The sequence below is a fragment of the Artemia franciscana genome, chromosome 3 (genome assembly GCF_032884065.1).
Source record: "Artemia franciscana chromosome 3, ASM3288406v1, whole genome shotgun sequence".
In the NCBI taxonomy this organism is placed as follows: Eukaryota; Metazoa; Arthropoda; class Branchiopoda; order Anostraca; family Artemiidae; genus Artemia; species Artemia franciscana.
In genome coordinates, this window is record NC_088865.1 from 7,287,214 (window position 1) to 7,301,654 (window position 14,441).

Sequence of the window (14,441 nt, forward strand, 5' to 3'; positions counted from 1 at the left end):
TAGTCTATCTTCAATCCTGATTTAAGGGCCGAGGAATGAGAAATTTCGTTTTCGAACGTAATTCTCACACAATTTGAGCTCACAATTTGAGATCTTGTGCAACAACTTTCATTATACCAAAAAACGTTTTCTCCGAAATTTTGTCTTCACAATCACAAAAAAAAAAACCAAGCACGCAGATTTGCAAAAGTCAGCAGCGGCACCGCTATCTATCTTCACAATCAATTTATCACCAGAGGCGTGCACAGTATCAATGCACTCGTGACCAGAAATACAGTCAATTCTTTCCTTCCGTTGGGATGCATTATCGAGATCACGCGGTACATTCGTGATAATAACAGTGGCTTTGCTCGTATCACTGCAAGTAGCAATGATCGGGAGGCTGGGGAAATTCAGATCGTAAGTTGACATTTTTTCATTAACTTGTAAAAGAGTCCTCGGAAGCACTCTGATTTTGAAGAAGTTCTAACATGTCTTTCAAATGATTCAGAGCTGCGTTTGAACTCGTGCGCCTTGGATAGGGCTCAGTCAATTTTGGCGGCGAATCCCACTGGATTTTCTTCGATTTGGCAATATCACTTGACTAAAAAAAATTCGACAGCAAATTTTAAGATCACTATAGCTTCGACACCTTTTTCATTATTATACTGCAGAAAGTTCAAAACCGGGGCATAAACAAAGCCGTCCGTATCCAAATGAGAGTCTATTTTCATGCAAAAAGTCCGTTAATCCAATTCCGAGTAAAAAAAATAAGCCAGGGCGAAACACGTCTTAACTACACGAAAGCTGAATGGTAGTTGGGGAAGCGTAGCCTCCTGCAATCTATTCCCCGCAATTTACAGAAAACCTCCCCGCTTGCTACAGAAAACCTCTGTAGTTGTTGCCTAGAAATTTGCAATTTTCCCAAAGTAGAAGCTATCAGCATACAAAAGGGCCAAATCAAATTAATGTTGTCGAATTAAAAGAGCCAAAGAGCACTAATGACTGCTGGTCAATGGGACAAATTAATATAACCTGTTTCATTCTTAATTAATTAATTTCTAAAGTAAATTTTAATGTCAGGACCTGAGACCTTAAGGATTTTCTTGTAATAAACGCCCTTCAAAATTTTGTATCTATTGATTTGAAAAGAAACTGATTACAAGGCTAAACGTGACTTTTTAATATATCGAAACAACCACCAGCTTGCTCGCCGTAGATAGAATTACGATAAAATAATGGCTGGTGAAATAGGAAGCTAGGCCTCGAACTGGCCTAAACTGGCCTAGGTGCTATTGATAATGTTGATTATTGTTGTTTTGTTGATCTTTAGTATAAATAGAAGAGCAAAATGAGAAAGCTGTTTTACTTTTGCTCAAATGAAAAAAAAGAATCTGGCTAAAAATCAGTTTAGTCACCTAGATATTTTTTTTTTGAGAAATTAGCAACAATGTCTGTTTTATTTTAATATTTTAGCCTTTTACTAGTCTTGATAATAAAAAGTAAAAACTTAGTAAATTGCAAAATAAAGGTTTACCTCTATGTCGTGCATAAATCGTTCCATTTTTCCAGTCTTGAGCAAAGCAAACATTGTTTGAGCTACGTTGAGAGCATGTCTCCAATTGTGATATTTCACAGGACGATAGTTTTTCTTAACACTTAAAACCCAGCAGCAAAGAACCTAATAAAAAAGATTTATTTTTTCTTTTTTATTGGTAATATTCCTTAGCCATTGTACGATTTAGGCTTTCATAAACAGGGGTGAAATAATCTCCTGGGTATTAAACAAAGAGCATTATTTTAAGACGGAAAACGGAGATGATCCTTAACTATACTATGTAATGACTTTAAACTTAGACCTACGGATAAATCAATATGTTTTAAGATGAAACAAGTCCATACTTTACATTTTTGTGATTATGAACATTCTAAGATCCTGGGGTATTGGATTTATCTTATTTAGCACAGTGTTTCTAGAGTAGAAATAAATTAATGCTAAAATTTTGTAGTTGTTACTCTTGGTAGTAGGAAAATAACCCCGGATGCTAAAAAAATATAATAGTATCTGCAGTTACCCAATGAATCAAAAATGTCATAAAAGAAACAGAAAAGTGGAAATATTTCTCTCTGTCAACAATGAAAACGTATCCAAAGTGCTTCTCAATTTTCTTTACATTCAAATCTAATAAGTGGATTATAAGTGGTGCTACCAATTAAATATACCATCTTATGTCTTTTGACTAATAATATATTTGACAACCTGCGAAAAAAAACAAACACACTGGTCGGAATGATTTTGGTTTGCACTCTAATTTAAAACCGTTAGATTTATAGAAATTTTAGTAAAAGTACTTTCGTGATTATTTATAAACTTAGCAATAACTCAGGTGATATCCGAGTGTTATCACCTATTAATTATAAAAAGTTTTTCCACAAAATATATTTTTCAAAGTAAAGAGCTCAATTAAGTCAAGAATGAGCACATATAAAGTCAAATAATCTTCCAAGCGTAAAACTACGATAAGTCACTATCAATAAATAAATAAAACTAAAAAAGAACAGAAAAAAAAATTTAGCAAGTCACACTATGGATTTCTATAGAAAAAAAACAAAAAAGATACATTTTTCCTATGAAAAAAAAGTCAATAAAAAACGAACAAAATTAATTAAAAAAAACTTTTTACCCAAAACAAGTTTTTCAAAGAAAAGTAATGAGCTCCATTAAGCCAAGGATAAAAAAAATAAAATTTAAATAATTCCCAAAAGATTACCTATTTTCTTTGAGAACCTGGATACGCTTACAGTCTTTTTTTATATATTAAAATTGTAAGAGCAGGAGAGGTAGTAGTAGTATTCCCAAAAGTTTCAACTTAATACCCCCTGTCGTTCTCGATATATTGATGAAGTGTCGTATTGGCAACCATAAACACCGTGCCTTTTGATTTATTTTAAAGCAATATTTAGTTTTAAAGCATAATGGTTCAAGTGCATACTTGTGGGGGGTTAATATGCCTAATATCTCTAAAGCCACAGTTACTGGACCATTCTACTATGCTGTCTCAAAATTTTAACTGTATATGTTTGGGAGATGAATGAGTTTGAGAGAAGGGCTGCTTGCCCTCCAGTCTATTTTTACTCTTAAGAACAGCACCAGAACTTTTAATTTTGGATCGGATTAGCTCCTTGAAATGTTTCACTTATATACCTATATCTTTTTAGAAGTCCAAATACTCATAGTCTGTTTTGATCTAGTTCAACATCTGGCTAAATATTCCTTAAAAGTTCACCTTAATACCTTTAGCTGGTGAAGTAACAATAGTTGTAGCAGCATTAATATCAGTATGCACATAGCACCTTTGGTTTCTTCAACATCCCCTTCAGCAAACGCTGAAAGTTTCAGCTTATTACATACAATCAACCGTTCCTGAAGCATTTCTGATGTGTCTGCTTGACAACCTGTGTCGACATAGTGTGTTTCGAACTAGTCCCATGCAGTTTCTATGTACCCCAAATGTTTCACCTTATTATCCTTAGTTTGTAGTAGCCTAAGGTTTAGTGGCAGTAGTAGTAAAAGAAGTAGTAATAATAACAGTAACAGTAGTATGAGCAAAAGCAGTAGCGTTAGGATGCAAATATTTTCTTTTGGTTAGTTCTTAACACCTTAAACCGTTTCTAAGATATTTCTGTTGCACCCTTTTGACAACCTGTATACAGAAGGCGTGTTCTGATTCAGTTCATCTTCCCCCTCAAAATTTCTTTAAAACTTTACCTTCAAACCCTAGGCATAGTTGTAATAGTAGTCACAGCAGTAGCACTGATATTAATAGTAGTAGTATTGAATTGCGGTAGTACTACTAGTAGAAGTAGCATTAAACTAATGCTCTTTGTCAGTTAAATATTCCTCTCATCAAGTCCTGGAAGTCTCAACTTAATCAATTAGCCATTGCTATGACATCGCTAATATGTCCTTTTGATAACCTGTATGTTCATTTACTTCTTGAAATTTTTATCTCAAGTAGTAGTTGTAGTAGTGGTAGTAGCAGTAAATATTGCAGTAGGAGTACTATGTAGTATGCAGGTAAAGCCTTTTGGTGAGATGATCTTCCCCTTTAAGTATTCTCTGAAATTTCTAACTTAATTCCCTAATCAATTCTTGATTTACGCTACTGTGACAATGAGCATGCACATAGCGTCTCTTAATTCAGTTCAAATTTCTCCTTAATGCTGTAAATGAAGTAGTGTGGTAGTAGTAGTGGTGATAGCTGTAGTAGTACTGGTAGTATGCAAATATTGCCTTTTTGATCATCTTCGTTTTTATTGCCTGAATTTTCCAAATTAATATACCAACTTATTCCTGTATCGCACCCTTTCGACAATCTTCATTCACATAACATGTTCTGCTTTATTTCAACAATCCTCTCAATATTCTCTGAAAGTCTCACCTAAATACCCCTCGTCTTCTTGGAAAGTAAAAATCAAACATGCACATCTTTCTTAATAGCATATACTAGGTGTAAACAATCAACTAATTGCCTAATTTGACATCCCTAAAGACAAAATCACTGGACCTTTCAGAAAAACTTCCAACTTTTGAAGACGACCGCCCCTTCACACGACTACTCCTTCCATAGAAAACCTTATATACCCCAGAGGCGTAACTTACAATATTTACTCCCAGACTCTGGGGGATTCTGTCCACCTCAAAGGCCTTATTATATGAATTTTGGACTATTTGTAAACAAATCGCTATCTCAAAATTTTTATCAGATGCATTTGTGGAAAATATTACACAGGACGGGGGGGGGGCAGATGCCCCTGATTGCTTTGACTCTTAAAAACGGAGCTAGAACTTCTGATTTTCCAATCCAACGAGCCCCTTCGGAGTTTGAACGCCCACTATTATATGCCCTCGGGGCATAACTTACAACCCTTGCGCTGAGATTTGTGAGGGGGAGGGGAGGTGTCATCTTCAAAGACATAATGTCCAGACCTTTCAATACGCTAAACAAAATGGCTATCTGAAAATTTTGATCACACGTATTTTGGGAATTGATGGGCGTGTTGGGAGGGACTTGTTGCACTCCGATCACTTTTGACTATTAAATAAGGCCCTTTCAATTTCCAATCGAATGAGCCTTTTTCAGGTTTCTACAACAGCAGATGGCCGTCTCAAAGTTTCTATCAGATTCATTGCAGGAAAATAGGAGGAGTGGGGCGAGGGTATCCATCCTCAGATCCTCTTGAATCTTAGAAATGATGCTAGAACTTCTTGATAACAAATCCAATGAGCCCAGTTTCTACGACCACACTTTCTATGGAAAATTGTGGAGGGGGGTTTTTCATCCTCAAAGGCACATTTTACAGACCTTTTAACTACAATGAACAAAGTGATTAACTCGAAGTTTTGATTGGACATGTTTGAGAAAATGGTGGGTGTGGTAGGGGGGTTAGTTGCCCTCTAGTCACTTTCAACTATTAAACGGGGCACTATCCCCTTCAATTTACAGCCGTATGAGCCTTTTTAGAAGTTTGTACGACAAAAAAATGGCCATCTCAAAATTTCTATCAGATGCATTTTGGGGAACTTTGGGTTTGGGACGGTATCCACTCTTTGATCAGTCTGAATCTTAAAGAAGGCACTAGAACTTATGATTGCCGATCCAATGAGCCTCCTACAAAGTTTATACGACCACCCTTTCTATATAAACCTTAAATGCATCCAGGGCATAACTTACAACCATTGCCCTGAGGCTGTGGGGGGGATCGTCATCCTCAAAGACATATTTTCCTGACCTTCTAACTATATCGAACAAAATAGCTACCCCAAGATTTTGATTGGATGTGTTTGGGAAAATGGTGGATGTGGGGGGGGGGGAGTAACTGCCCTTCAATCACTTTCGACTATTAAAAACGGCACTAGCTTTTTCAATTTACAATGGAATTAGCCCTTTTCGAAGTTTCTACTACAACCCCTTTGATACGAATTGCCCTGATCTAAAACCAAAAAAAAGAAAAAAAAAGACGTTTTGTGCCCACATCACTCTTTGCTTTGAGCAGCGCTATTGTGCCACCTATGATACTTAAAATTGGCAATATTCATCAATATAACAAAGGGCCATGTACCTATGAGGCATTTCATGTAACAGAAGTTTATTTCAGTTTTAATCAGTTAAGAATAGTACTTACTATAAAATGCAAGAAATACAATCAAAATCTTTTTTAAGTAGGTCCAGATAAGGCTACATCTTGCTTTTGCAACTGGATTTTATTTCACCCTATTGCAAAAACGTCCTTTGTACCCAATTTTTTTGTACCCAAACAAAAATTTACCTCAAAAAATAAATTGCTACTACTTCGACTAACAACTCACCACAGCGCCATGTCACCTGAGGCCAACAGAGCTACGCACGCTCTTCTTCCATCCCAATCCATTCAAAGCCTCTCTTTTCACACCCTCCCAGGATGTTCCTTTAAATATTTGCTTAAAACTTCCTCTCACCCCAACAGAGGACGATCTGCTCTTTTTTTAGCCCTAGACTGTTGGTCAAAAAGAACAATCTTTGGCTATCTGTCATCCTTCAACCACAGAATTTGCTCTAGTTATTTCAATTATTTTCTTATTATAGCCCTAGAAAGCAGGGTTGAACCATACTTTTCGTACACCCTACTGTTTGACTTACGGTCAATCAGTCGGGTACCCAAATAATTGATCGGGTATCAAAATAAATTAGCTGGTAGGTATTCGAAGGAGCGTTTTTGTGTTAAGATTTACTTTTACAAAGACTTTAGAAAATTTTTCTTTCATTACGAGGTTTTTATTTACTTTTATACACATTTAGTTTGCTTTCACTTTATACAATTACAATTTGCTCCCCCTAGATTTTGGAAAAATAGAATGAATTTTAGAAAGAATAGATTTTAGAATTTAGAAAGAATTAGATAGAATAGAGAGATCGATGTTACCACCCAGATCATTCGCAGCACTTAGCACCAGCGATATTGGTGATTTCTGTTTCATTTCGACTTTCCATTGTTGTCAACAAAGCGTAGAAAATGACTTTTACGGCATTTTTATTGAACAAACTGAAAAAATAATAAAACTACTCCCCCTAGATGCTGGAAAAATAGAATGAATTTTAGAAAGAATAGATCTTAGAATTTAGAAAGAATTAGAAATAATAGAGACATCGATGTTACCACCCAAATTATCCGCAGCTCAAAGTAGCAGCGATATCGGTAATTTCTGTTTCATTTCGACATTGGATTGTGTCAACTAACTGTAGCGTTGAAAATGACTTTTATTGAACAAACTGAAAAAATAACAAAACTCCTCCCCCTTGATTTGGTAAAATAGAATGAATTTTAGAAAGAATAGATTTTAGAATTTAGAAAGAATAGAGACATTGATGTTACCATTAGTTTCACGCAATTTCGCTTTGTTGTTATGCTCGACATTATTTTAAATTACATGCCGTATTTACTTGTTTTTTACTTTACCTCCCTATGAACGTAGATCTTGTCTAGTGTGCAGTGGAAAATAGCATACGTCTGTCAAGGCTTACCTTAACGGGCTTTTTGACCAATGGGCACTAGGTTATACTCATAAATTGAAAACAAAAAAGAGATTGGGAAGGTTAGAAAAAATTGTACCTTCAGCGATTGAACATGGAAAGTTGGGATTAGAAATTACTAGCAATAGAAATAGGATAATTTCTGGCAAGTTCACTTGAAAAAGAAAATTTCAAAAAAAATTCAATAATTGATGTGATTAATATGCAATATTGCGGAATTGAAGCTGAAATTTCTCTAGTTGACATTTTTCTGTTTCAAGAATCATTTAGAGCCAAAAGCCACGCTGCGCAAAGCAGGCCTGAATTTTGTTGTGAAAATCTTTGCAGATTAAGCAGGCAAGTTGACTTTGAACTGATAGCCTCAATTGTGACAGAATTCTGCTTTTATTATCGTCTACTAGAATTTAACATATCCATAAAAGAACGAGCGTGCTGAATTTTAGGATTAAATATGATAGATTCAATAAAAATACATTTCTATATTATCAAATTATGTATACAAATTGTGCATATTGTTATGAATTATATATAAATTCTCTATTTATTTAATAAAATATTTTAGTGTTTAATTTACAACTTCCAATTATTAGTTGGCATTGTTTAAACTTCTTCTCAACGCTAGGGAATCTCCTACAAGTTTCCCATACTTTTCGGAAAACCGCTGAGAACTTACGAGGTCATAGAAATAATTGGAGATTCCGTCCAACAAGTCATCGAAAAAAGAAAGTTTCGAGAGAAGGGGTCTCAAAATTAAGTAACTGAATATAAAAGTTTTGTTTTAATTGTTACTTTGTTAGACGTCACACTAATATCTTTACACTATGTTGATGCTATGAGGTCAGATCATACAAATTTGAGGAAGTGCCAAAATAAGTGTTTAGGTATCTGGTGTGGGGGGGGGGAAGGTAAATTTGTCTTTTTTTCAACTCTTCAATGACAATGCCAAAAACGAAATTTTTCAATAAAAAACACCCATATAAAGCTGTTTTTCAAAATTTAGTTGGGGGGGCAAATAAATCCTCCCGCCCCAATTGCTACCACTGAATTCATGTTTAATAGCATTCCAGTAGAAGTGGAGATAAATAAGGAAAACAAACGCAAGAAAAGTGCTTCATCATCATTATGAAAGGAAAAAGAAATTTTTTGACCCCATAGGAAGTGCTATAACTTGCCTGAATATTATAAAATATTTAAAACTCAATTCATGAATCCGTTAAAAAATATCGAGTTCGAGTTATGCTTATAAAAAGTCTTTTAAAAATATCCAGAAACTGACAAAACAGTTTAATCTACTGCGTTACTTATTACCAAAACTTCATGATTATCATTCAGATATAGTAAAAGCATTCATATTCGGTAAGCAACATAGTACAAAAGTTAGAACAAAAATTCGTCCTTAATATAGCTGAATGATTTTGACTGATCAATGCAAAAGTACTACCAAAACTTTTCCATTTCCTACGGTTTTTCATAATAAAGTTTTGTTTTTCTGGAAGTTGGAGAGTTAATTGGAAAAAAACTTAGGAAAGTTTCTTCAATTCAAAAGGTCAAAACTTCATTAGGATGGTTTTGTATATAAAACATGCAGTTCTGTCTCAAGCCCTTTTGTGAATAACGGTCATACGGTTATGTCGGTGAATGTCGGCTCAAAATGATCTTTCATTTTAGATGATAATGCAATTAAGCACAATTATGCTAATAACATCCAAGTCCAGCATCATTCTCTTTGCTGATAATCATCTCAGTACTGAAGCAATAACCCTGTTCTTTAGTACTAAGATCTTATATCTTTCTGCACAGATTACCGTTCTTTAGTTAATCATTGTCTAAGATTTTACAACTCACTGATGTTACTAAAAAGTGCAAACAGTGCCGTTTTTCTGTCACATAGAACAATGATGAGAGAACTTCGATCATATACATATCATTTTTCTTAGACCACTGATCAGAACAGAATGATGAAAGAGGTTTGCAAAAGAATGGCATAAGAAATAAGATCTTAGTCCTAAGATTTCCTTAAAAGCTTTCTTTGTCGAAAGATAAAAGATCTTAGCACAATGACGAGCAAAAGAAGGGCCTTAATGTCTAGTATCAGGTTCCGAACTGTTATTGGTTCAAAGGGAGAGGAGGGTGCAATTTATTATAAGGGCATTAACCCTACCCGTAACAAGACTAATAAGGAAGAGGATGCCCTGGTGTTTCTTCATCGTCTTAAGACATAGGTTGAGACAAAAGAGCTTCTGCTCTTTGCAACTTTTGTATTTCTTTTGATTTCTGATATGGAGATTCCTTAAAGCAACTGTTTCGCCAATTAAAATATACTTAAGGAACATACTTTAACATACATAACTTTAAGGAACATACTTATAACTTTAAGGAACATACTTAAGGATCCAACATACTTATGTAAACAGACACATTGCACGAAATTGCACGAAGTCCGTTTCATCGCAAAAAAAAACGTTTTAGAAAGACAAGACATGGGTAAAAGTCATTCAGATTAATTACCTAAGTTACTAATTGGTTTCTTGATTAACTAATCAATGTAAGTTGCTGGACTAAAGTCTGTCAAACGGTGTTACGTTACTCGGAGATATCGTTCTTTTACAGGTATTTTATCAATCTGCTGTCGTATCTAAGAGAAATGAGATGTTTTCCTAATAGAAGAAAATTGTTCTAATTGAAGAAAATCGTCGGAAACAAGGTGACTTTTCTAAAATATCAACAAGGTACGAAGGACAAAGACAAAAACATAACAGATAGACTGTGATATGACTAATTGAATCAAAGAAAGAATGAAGCTGTAGCAATTGTGCAGCTAAATTTAAAGGATATCGTTATGTATTTGAATGGTGGAGAAAGGGAACATTAATGCAACATGATTGGCGAAATAGGAAGTGTTAGGTGGCTCTAGCTGGACTGGAATAGTTTATAAGAAAGCAAGGCTTAATAGGCAGACGTATGGGAGAAAATTAGGCCTGGAATTTGTAAAGCATACGAATGGTGTAAAAGTTTGTAGTATTTGGGAGAAAAATGTACACTTTGATTACCTAACTCCTCACCTCTTTATAAAGAATTTCTACGGGTTCCTTTGGGATGCTCTTGGTTACGGAAAAGATTCCCAAGAGCCAATTCAGTATTTTTTGGGTAGGGTATGAAAATTTCAAGATTTGACAAGAAGACAATGACTCAAACTTTAGTTCTTGAAGGTATGACGGACAAAGTAGATGTAGCATTATGCATTCTTACACCAGTCCAAGAAAACTAACTATGACACCAATCTAAACCACAAGCTTTTCAATGAAACAATCAAGCAACTTATTAATAACTCATCATGACAGCATTTTATGATACATCATGACAACAACAGGCTTGTGACTGTTGTTGTCAAGCAGAAACATGTAGAACAATAAACATGAATATAGATAAATTTGGCAAAATTCATTGAAACACCTAAGGCCATGGATGAGTCGAATCTGTAATAATAATAATAATAATTATAATAATAATAATAATAATAAAAAAAAATCTTTGTGAGTTGTTGAAGTAGGGCTGGTCAGGTCGTATATTCTACGTGTTAATTAAATTTTTTTCCAAAACCTAAGCTTTCCACAGAAAAGTGAAGAGCCACTTTTAGACGAGTAGAATCGAAGCAGGATTTAATAATTCAAACTTAAAGAAAACACATATAATTATTAATGAATAAGTGAGAAACAAAAAAAAAATTACAATGAATGCTCAAGTATAACTTAAAACTAACAGATCACTGACAGACTGTCAGTGTTCACAGTCATTACTATCATTGACAGTAATGACTAAAACAAACGAAAGAAAAATCCTTGAAAAATGTTGTTTTCAGGTATGAATAAAGCTATAAGTTAATAATAGAAAAACTTACATCATAAGGTATTTGAAATTTATTAATTAAGTCAAAATCCATAAACATCCGTATAGTTGCATAGCAAGTTTCTTCATCTGAGTATTGAAAGTCATTGAAAGCGTAACTGTAATACAAATATTCTAAATGTCTAATTGAAAATATATCCAAGCGACATAATTTTAACGTACAGACTTTTATGCAAGAAAACTCAAAAGGGTCCTTCAAATAATCTCAATTTATGCTTTTGGAAGTTTGTTCTTCACCTTTGATGGTCTGTACGTTTGAGGAATGCTGTGGATATACGAATATGTTGGAACATTGGGTCACTTTCCTCCCCCTAGACTTTTTACCGTTCTCCCTCCGCCTAGGTCTTTAAAAAAATACTTTTTTCCATTGAAAAATACCTTCCGTAAAATTTTTATTGAAAAAAAAATGATTACCTAAACTCAAATTTTACAACATAAATTTAATCCTCCCCCCCCCATGAATTTTCAAAAGTTGACGCCATTTTCTCTATTTTCTCATTTTCCTTTATTTCTTTACTGCTCTGACCAAAAATTAAAAAAAAACTGCTATTCAATATGTATCTTGTTCTTAATTAAATATTAAATAAACCAACAAGATTTTTCAACCGAAAGTAGGGAGCAACAAAAACTCAAACTGAACAGAAATTATTAGGTATATGAGGGGGTTACTCTTCCTCAACACCTCACTCTTTACGAAAAGTTTTTTAGTCATATTAAAAAAAAAGTTTCTTATTGTTCAAATTAAAAGATCATAGTGTTTCAGGAGTCTCTCTTAAAGAATTGGGACATAATTGAAACTTTAGCGTAAAAAGCCAGGTGTTGAGGAACAATATGCCCCCTCTTATATGTAATAACTTCTGTTCGTTCTAAGTTTCAATGTTGCTCCCTGCTTTCTGCAGAAATACCTTCTTTTTTTATTTAATTTCTGATCATTTTTAAAATACTGCCAGGAGAGCTGGTTACACCTCTATAGGAAAATCCATCCTCCCCCGGATTTATTCTCTAGAAAATTCAACCGTGGTGAAAATTTACCCCGGAGAATTACCCTTAACATCTCCTCACGCACAATTGAGTTGGCAAAGAGAAAGCAAGACATAAGACACATTTCGTATAGGGATTCTTGCGAATCCTCCATTGTAAAATTTTCCATGGAAAATTCACTTCCTGGAAACTTCCCTCTCCATGGAAAATTATCCCCGCGGAGAATCCCACTAGGCGGAAATTCATCCCCCCACCCGAAAATTTATGCAATTTTCCCGATAACTAACACTATACGTAAATAGGGAGCAAACTTTATAACTTAAAGACATTTTCGCAGGGGCTGTGAGGGATCATGATGTCTCTGAAGACATAGTTATTCAAGCTATCAACTATGCTGAACAAAACGACTATCTCAAAATTTTGATTGGACGACTTTGAGAAAAAGGGGCATGGGATGGGGCCTATCTGCCCTCCAATTTTCTTGGTCACTTAAAAACAGCACTAGAACTTTTGATTTTCGTTTTAATAAATCCTCTTGCGAAATTCTAGGACCATTGGGTGGATATGATCACTCCTTGGGAAAAAAAAATTAACACACATTCGTAAACTTTCTTCTGACAAAAAAAAAAAAATAAAATTCCACATTTTTGTAGATAGGAGCTTGAAACCTATACAGTAGGGTTATCTGATATGCTGAATCTGATGATGGGATTTTCTTCAAGATTCTGTGATTTTTAGGGGGTGTTTCTGCCTTTTTTCAAAAATAAGACAAATTTTCTCAGGCTCATAACCTTTGATGGTTATATCTGAACTAAATGAAACCCATACATCTGAAATCAGCATAAAAATCAAATTCTTTTGATATATTTATTGGGATCAAAATATGTTTTCAGAGTTTCGGTTACTATTGAGCCAGGTTGCTTCTTACTAAGGAAAAAAAATTCAAATTCTTTTGATATATTTATTGGGATCAAAATATGTTTTCAGAGTTTCGGTTACTATTGAGCCGGGTCGCTCCTAACTAAGGAAAATATTCCAGGTCGCTCCTTACTAAGGAGCGACCTGGACTAGTTTCTATATTTTTTTTTGAAAGTTTAATGTTCCTTTAAACGCAAAATTAATTTTACATGTAGTTTTTGTAGCAAATTACAAAAAGTTAACATTTTAACATACAAATAAAGAATCTTTTTGTTGCGGGGATACTTCTCGCTACAGAGAAATATAAGTACAGAAAATCTTTTTTTACTGGAATAGCTGGTAGCTAGCGGGAGTACGTCAAAAATAAAAAGTAAAGAACAGCTGGTAAAATTCTTGTCCACCAGATTGGGTAAAAGCAAACAAAAGAGATAAGAAAACACCACGTGATTAATTGACAAATAAAATCAGATTGAATTGGATGTTTCTATGCATGTTTGATAAGATCAAAAAAGTATGAAAACAATGTAAGCTTTTTGATAAGTTTTTGGTAACAAACTGTAAATAAGGAGTTGCTCTTGGCAATAGTAGCCGACAAGCCAAAAAAAGGGATTTTGATGTCAATTAATGTCAATTAATATACTAAAACAATTTGCTTTTTATGCTGATTCCAAAGATACAAAATTCTTTAAATTTATTGCTACCCACCAAAAGGTGCGATCCTGAGAAAATGTGTCTGTTTTTCGAAAAAAGGGAAGGGGGAACAGCCCCAAAACGTTAAGGAATATCGGGTGGGCTCATTCAAAGAGAAATTCAAAGCATTGTTGGCCTTTGGAAGTGACCAAAAAGATTGAAGGGCAACTATTTCCTTCCCACGCCCCTTTTTCCAAAAAGACATTCGGCAAAATTCTGAGATAGTCAATTTGTTCAGTATAGTTGAAAAATACAGTAACTCTGCTTCTAGAGATAAAATAACCCCAACCCACCACAAACCCCAAGGAAATGGCTCTAAGTTAGGACATTTGCCCATTGTTTACACATAGCATTTGTTATTGAAAAATACACGGATATTTTTCAAGTTCTTCAGGG

At 34.4% G+C, this 14,441-nt stretch overlaps 1 protein-coding gene across 2 annotated transcripts in view; it reads right to left on the reverse strand.

Annotated features, from left to right (window-relative positions):
• The window catches only part of LOC136024820 (cGMP-specific 3',5'-cyclic phosphodiesterase-like), a 186,904-nt gene that overhangs the window by 28,288 nt on the left and 144,175 nt on the right, over window positions 1–14,441 (reverse strand). For both annotated transcript variants that reach the window (XM_065700299.1, XM_065700298.1), the window contains exons 11-12: window positions 11,449–11,554; window positions 1,517–1,660 (exon numbers count right to left, since the gene is read on the reverse strand). In XM_065700299.1, coding sequence (XP_065556371.1) covers window positions 1,517–1,660; window positions 11,449–11,554 — 250 coding nt within the window. The remainder of the gene's footprint in view (window positions 1–1,516; window positions 1,661–11,448; window positions 11,555–14,441) is intronic.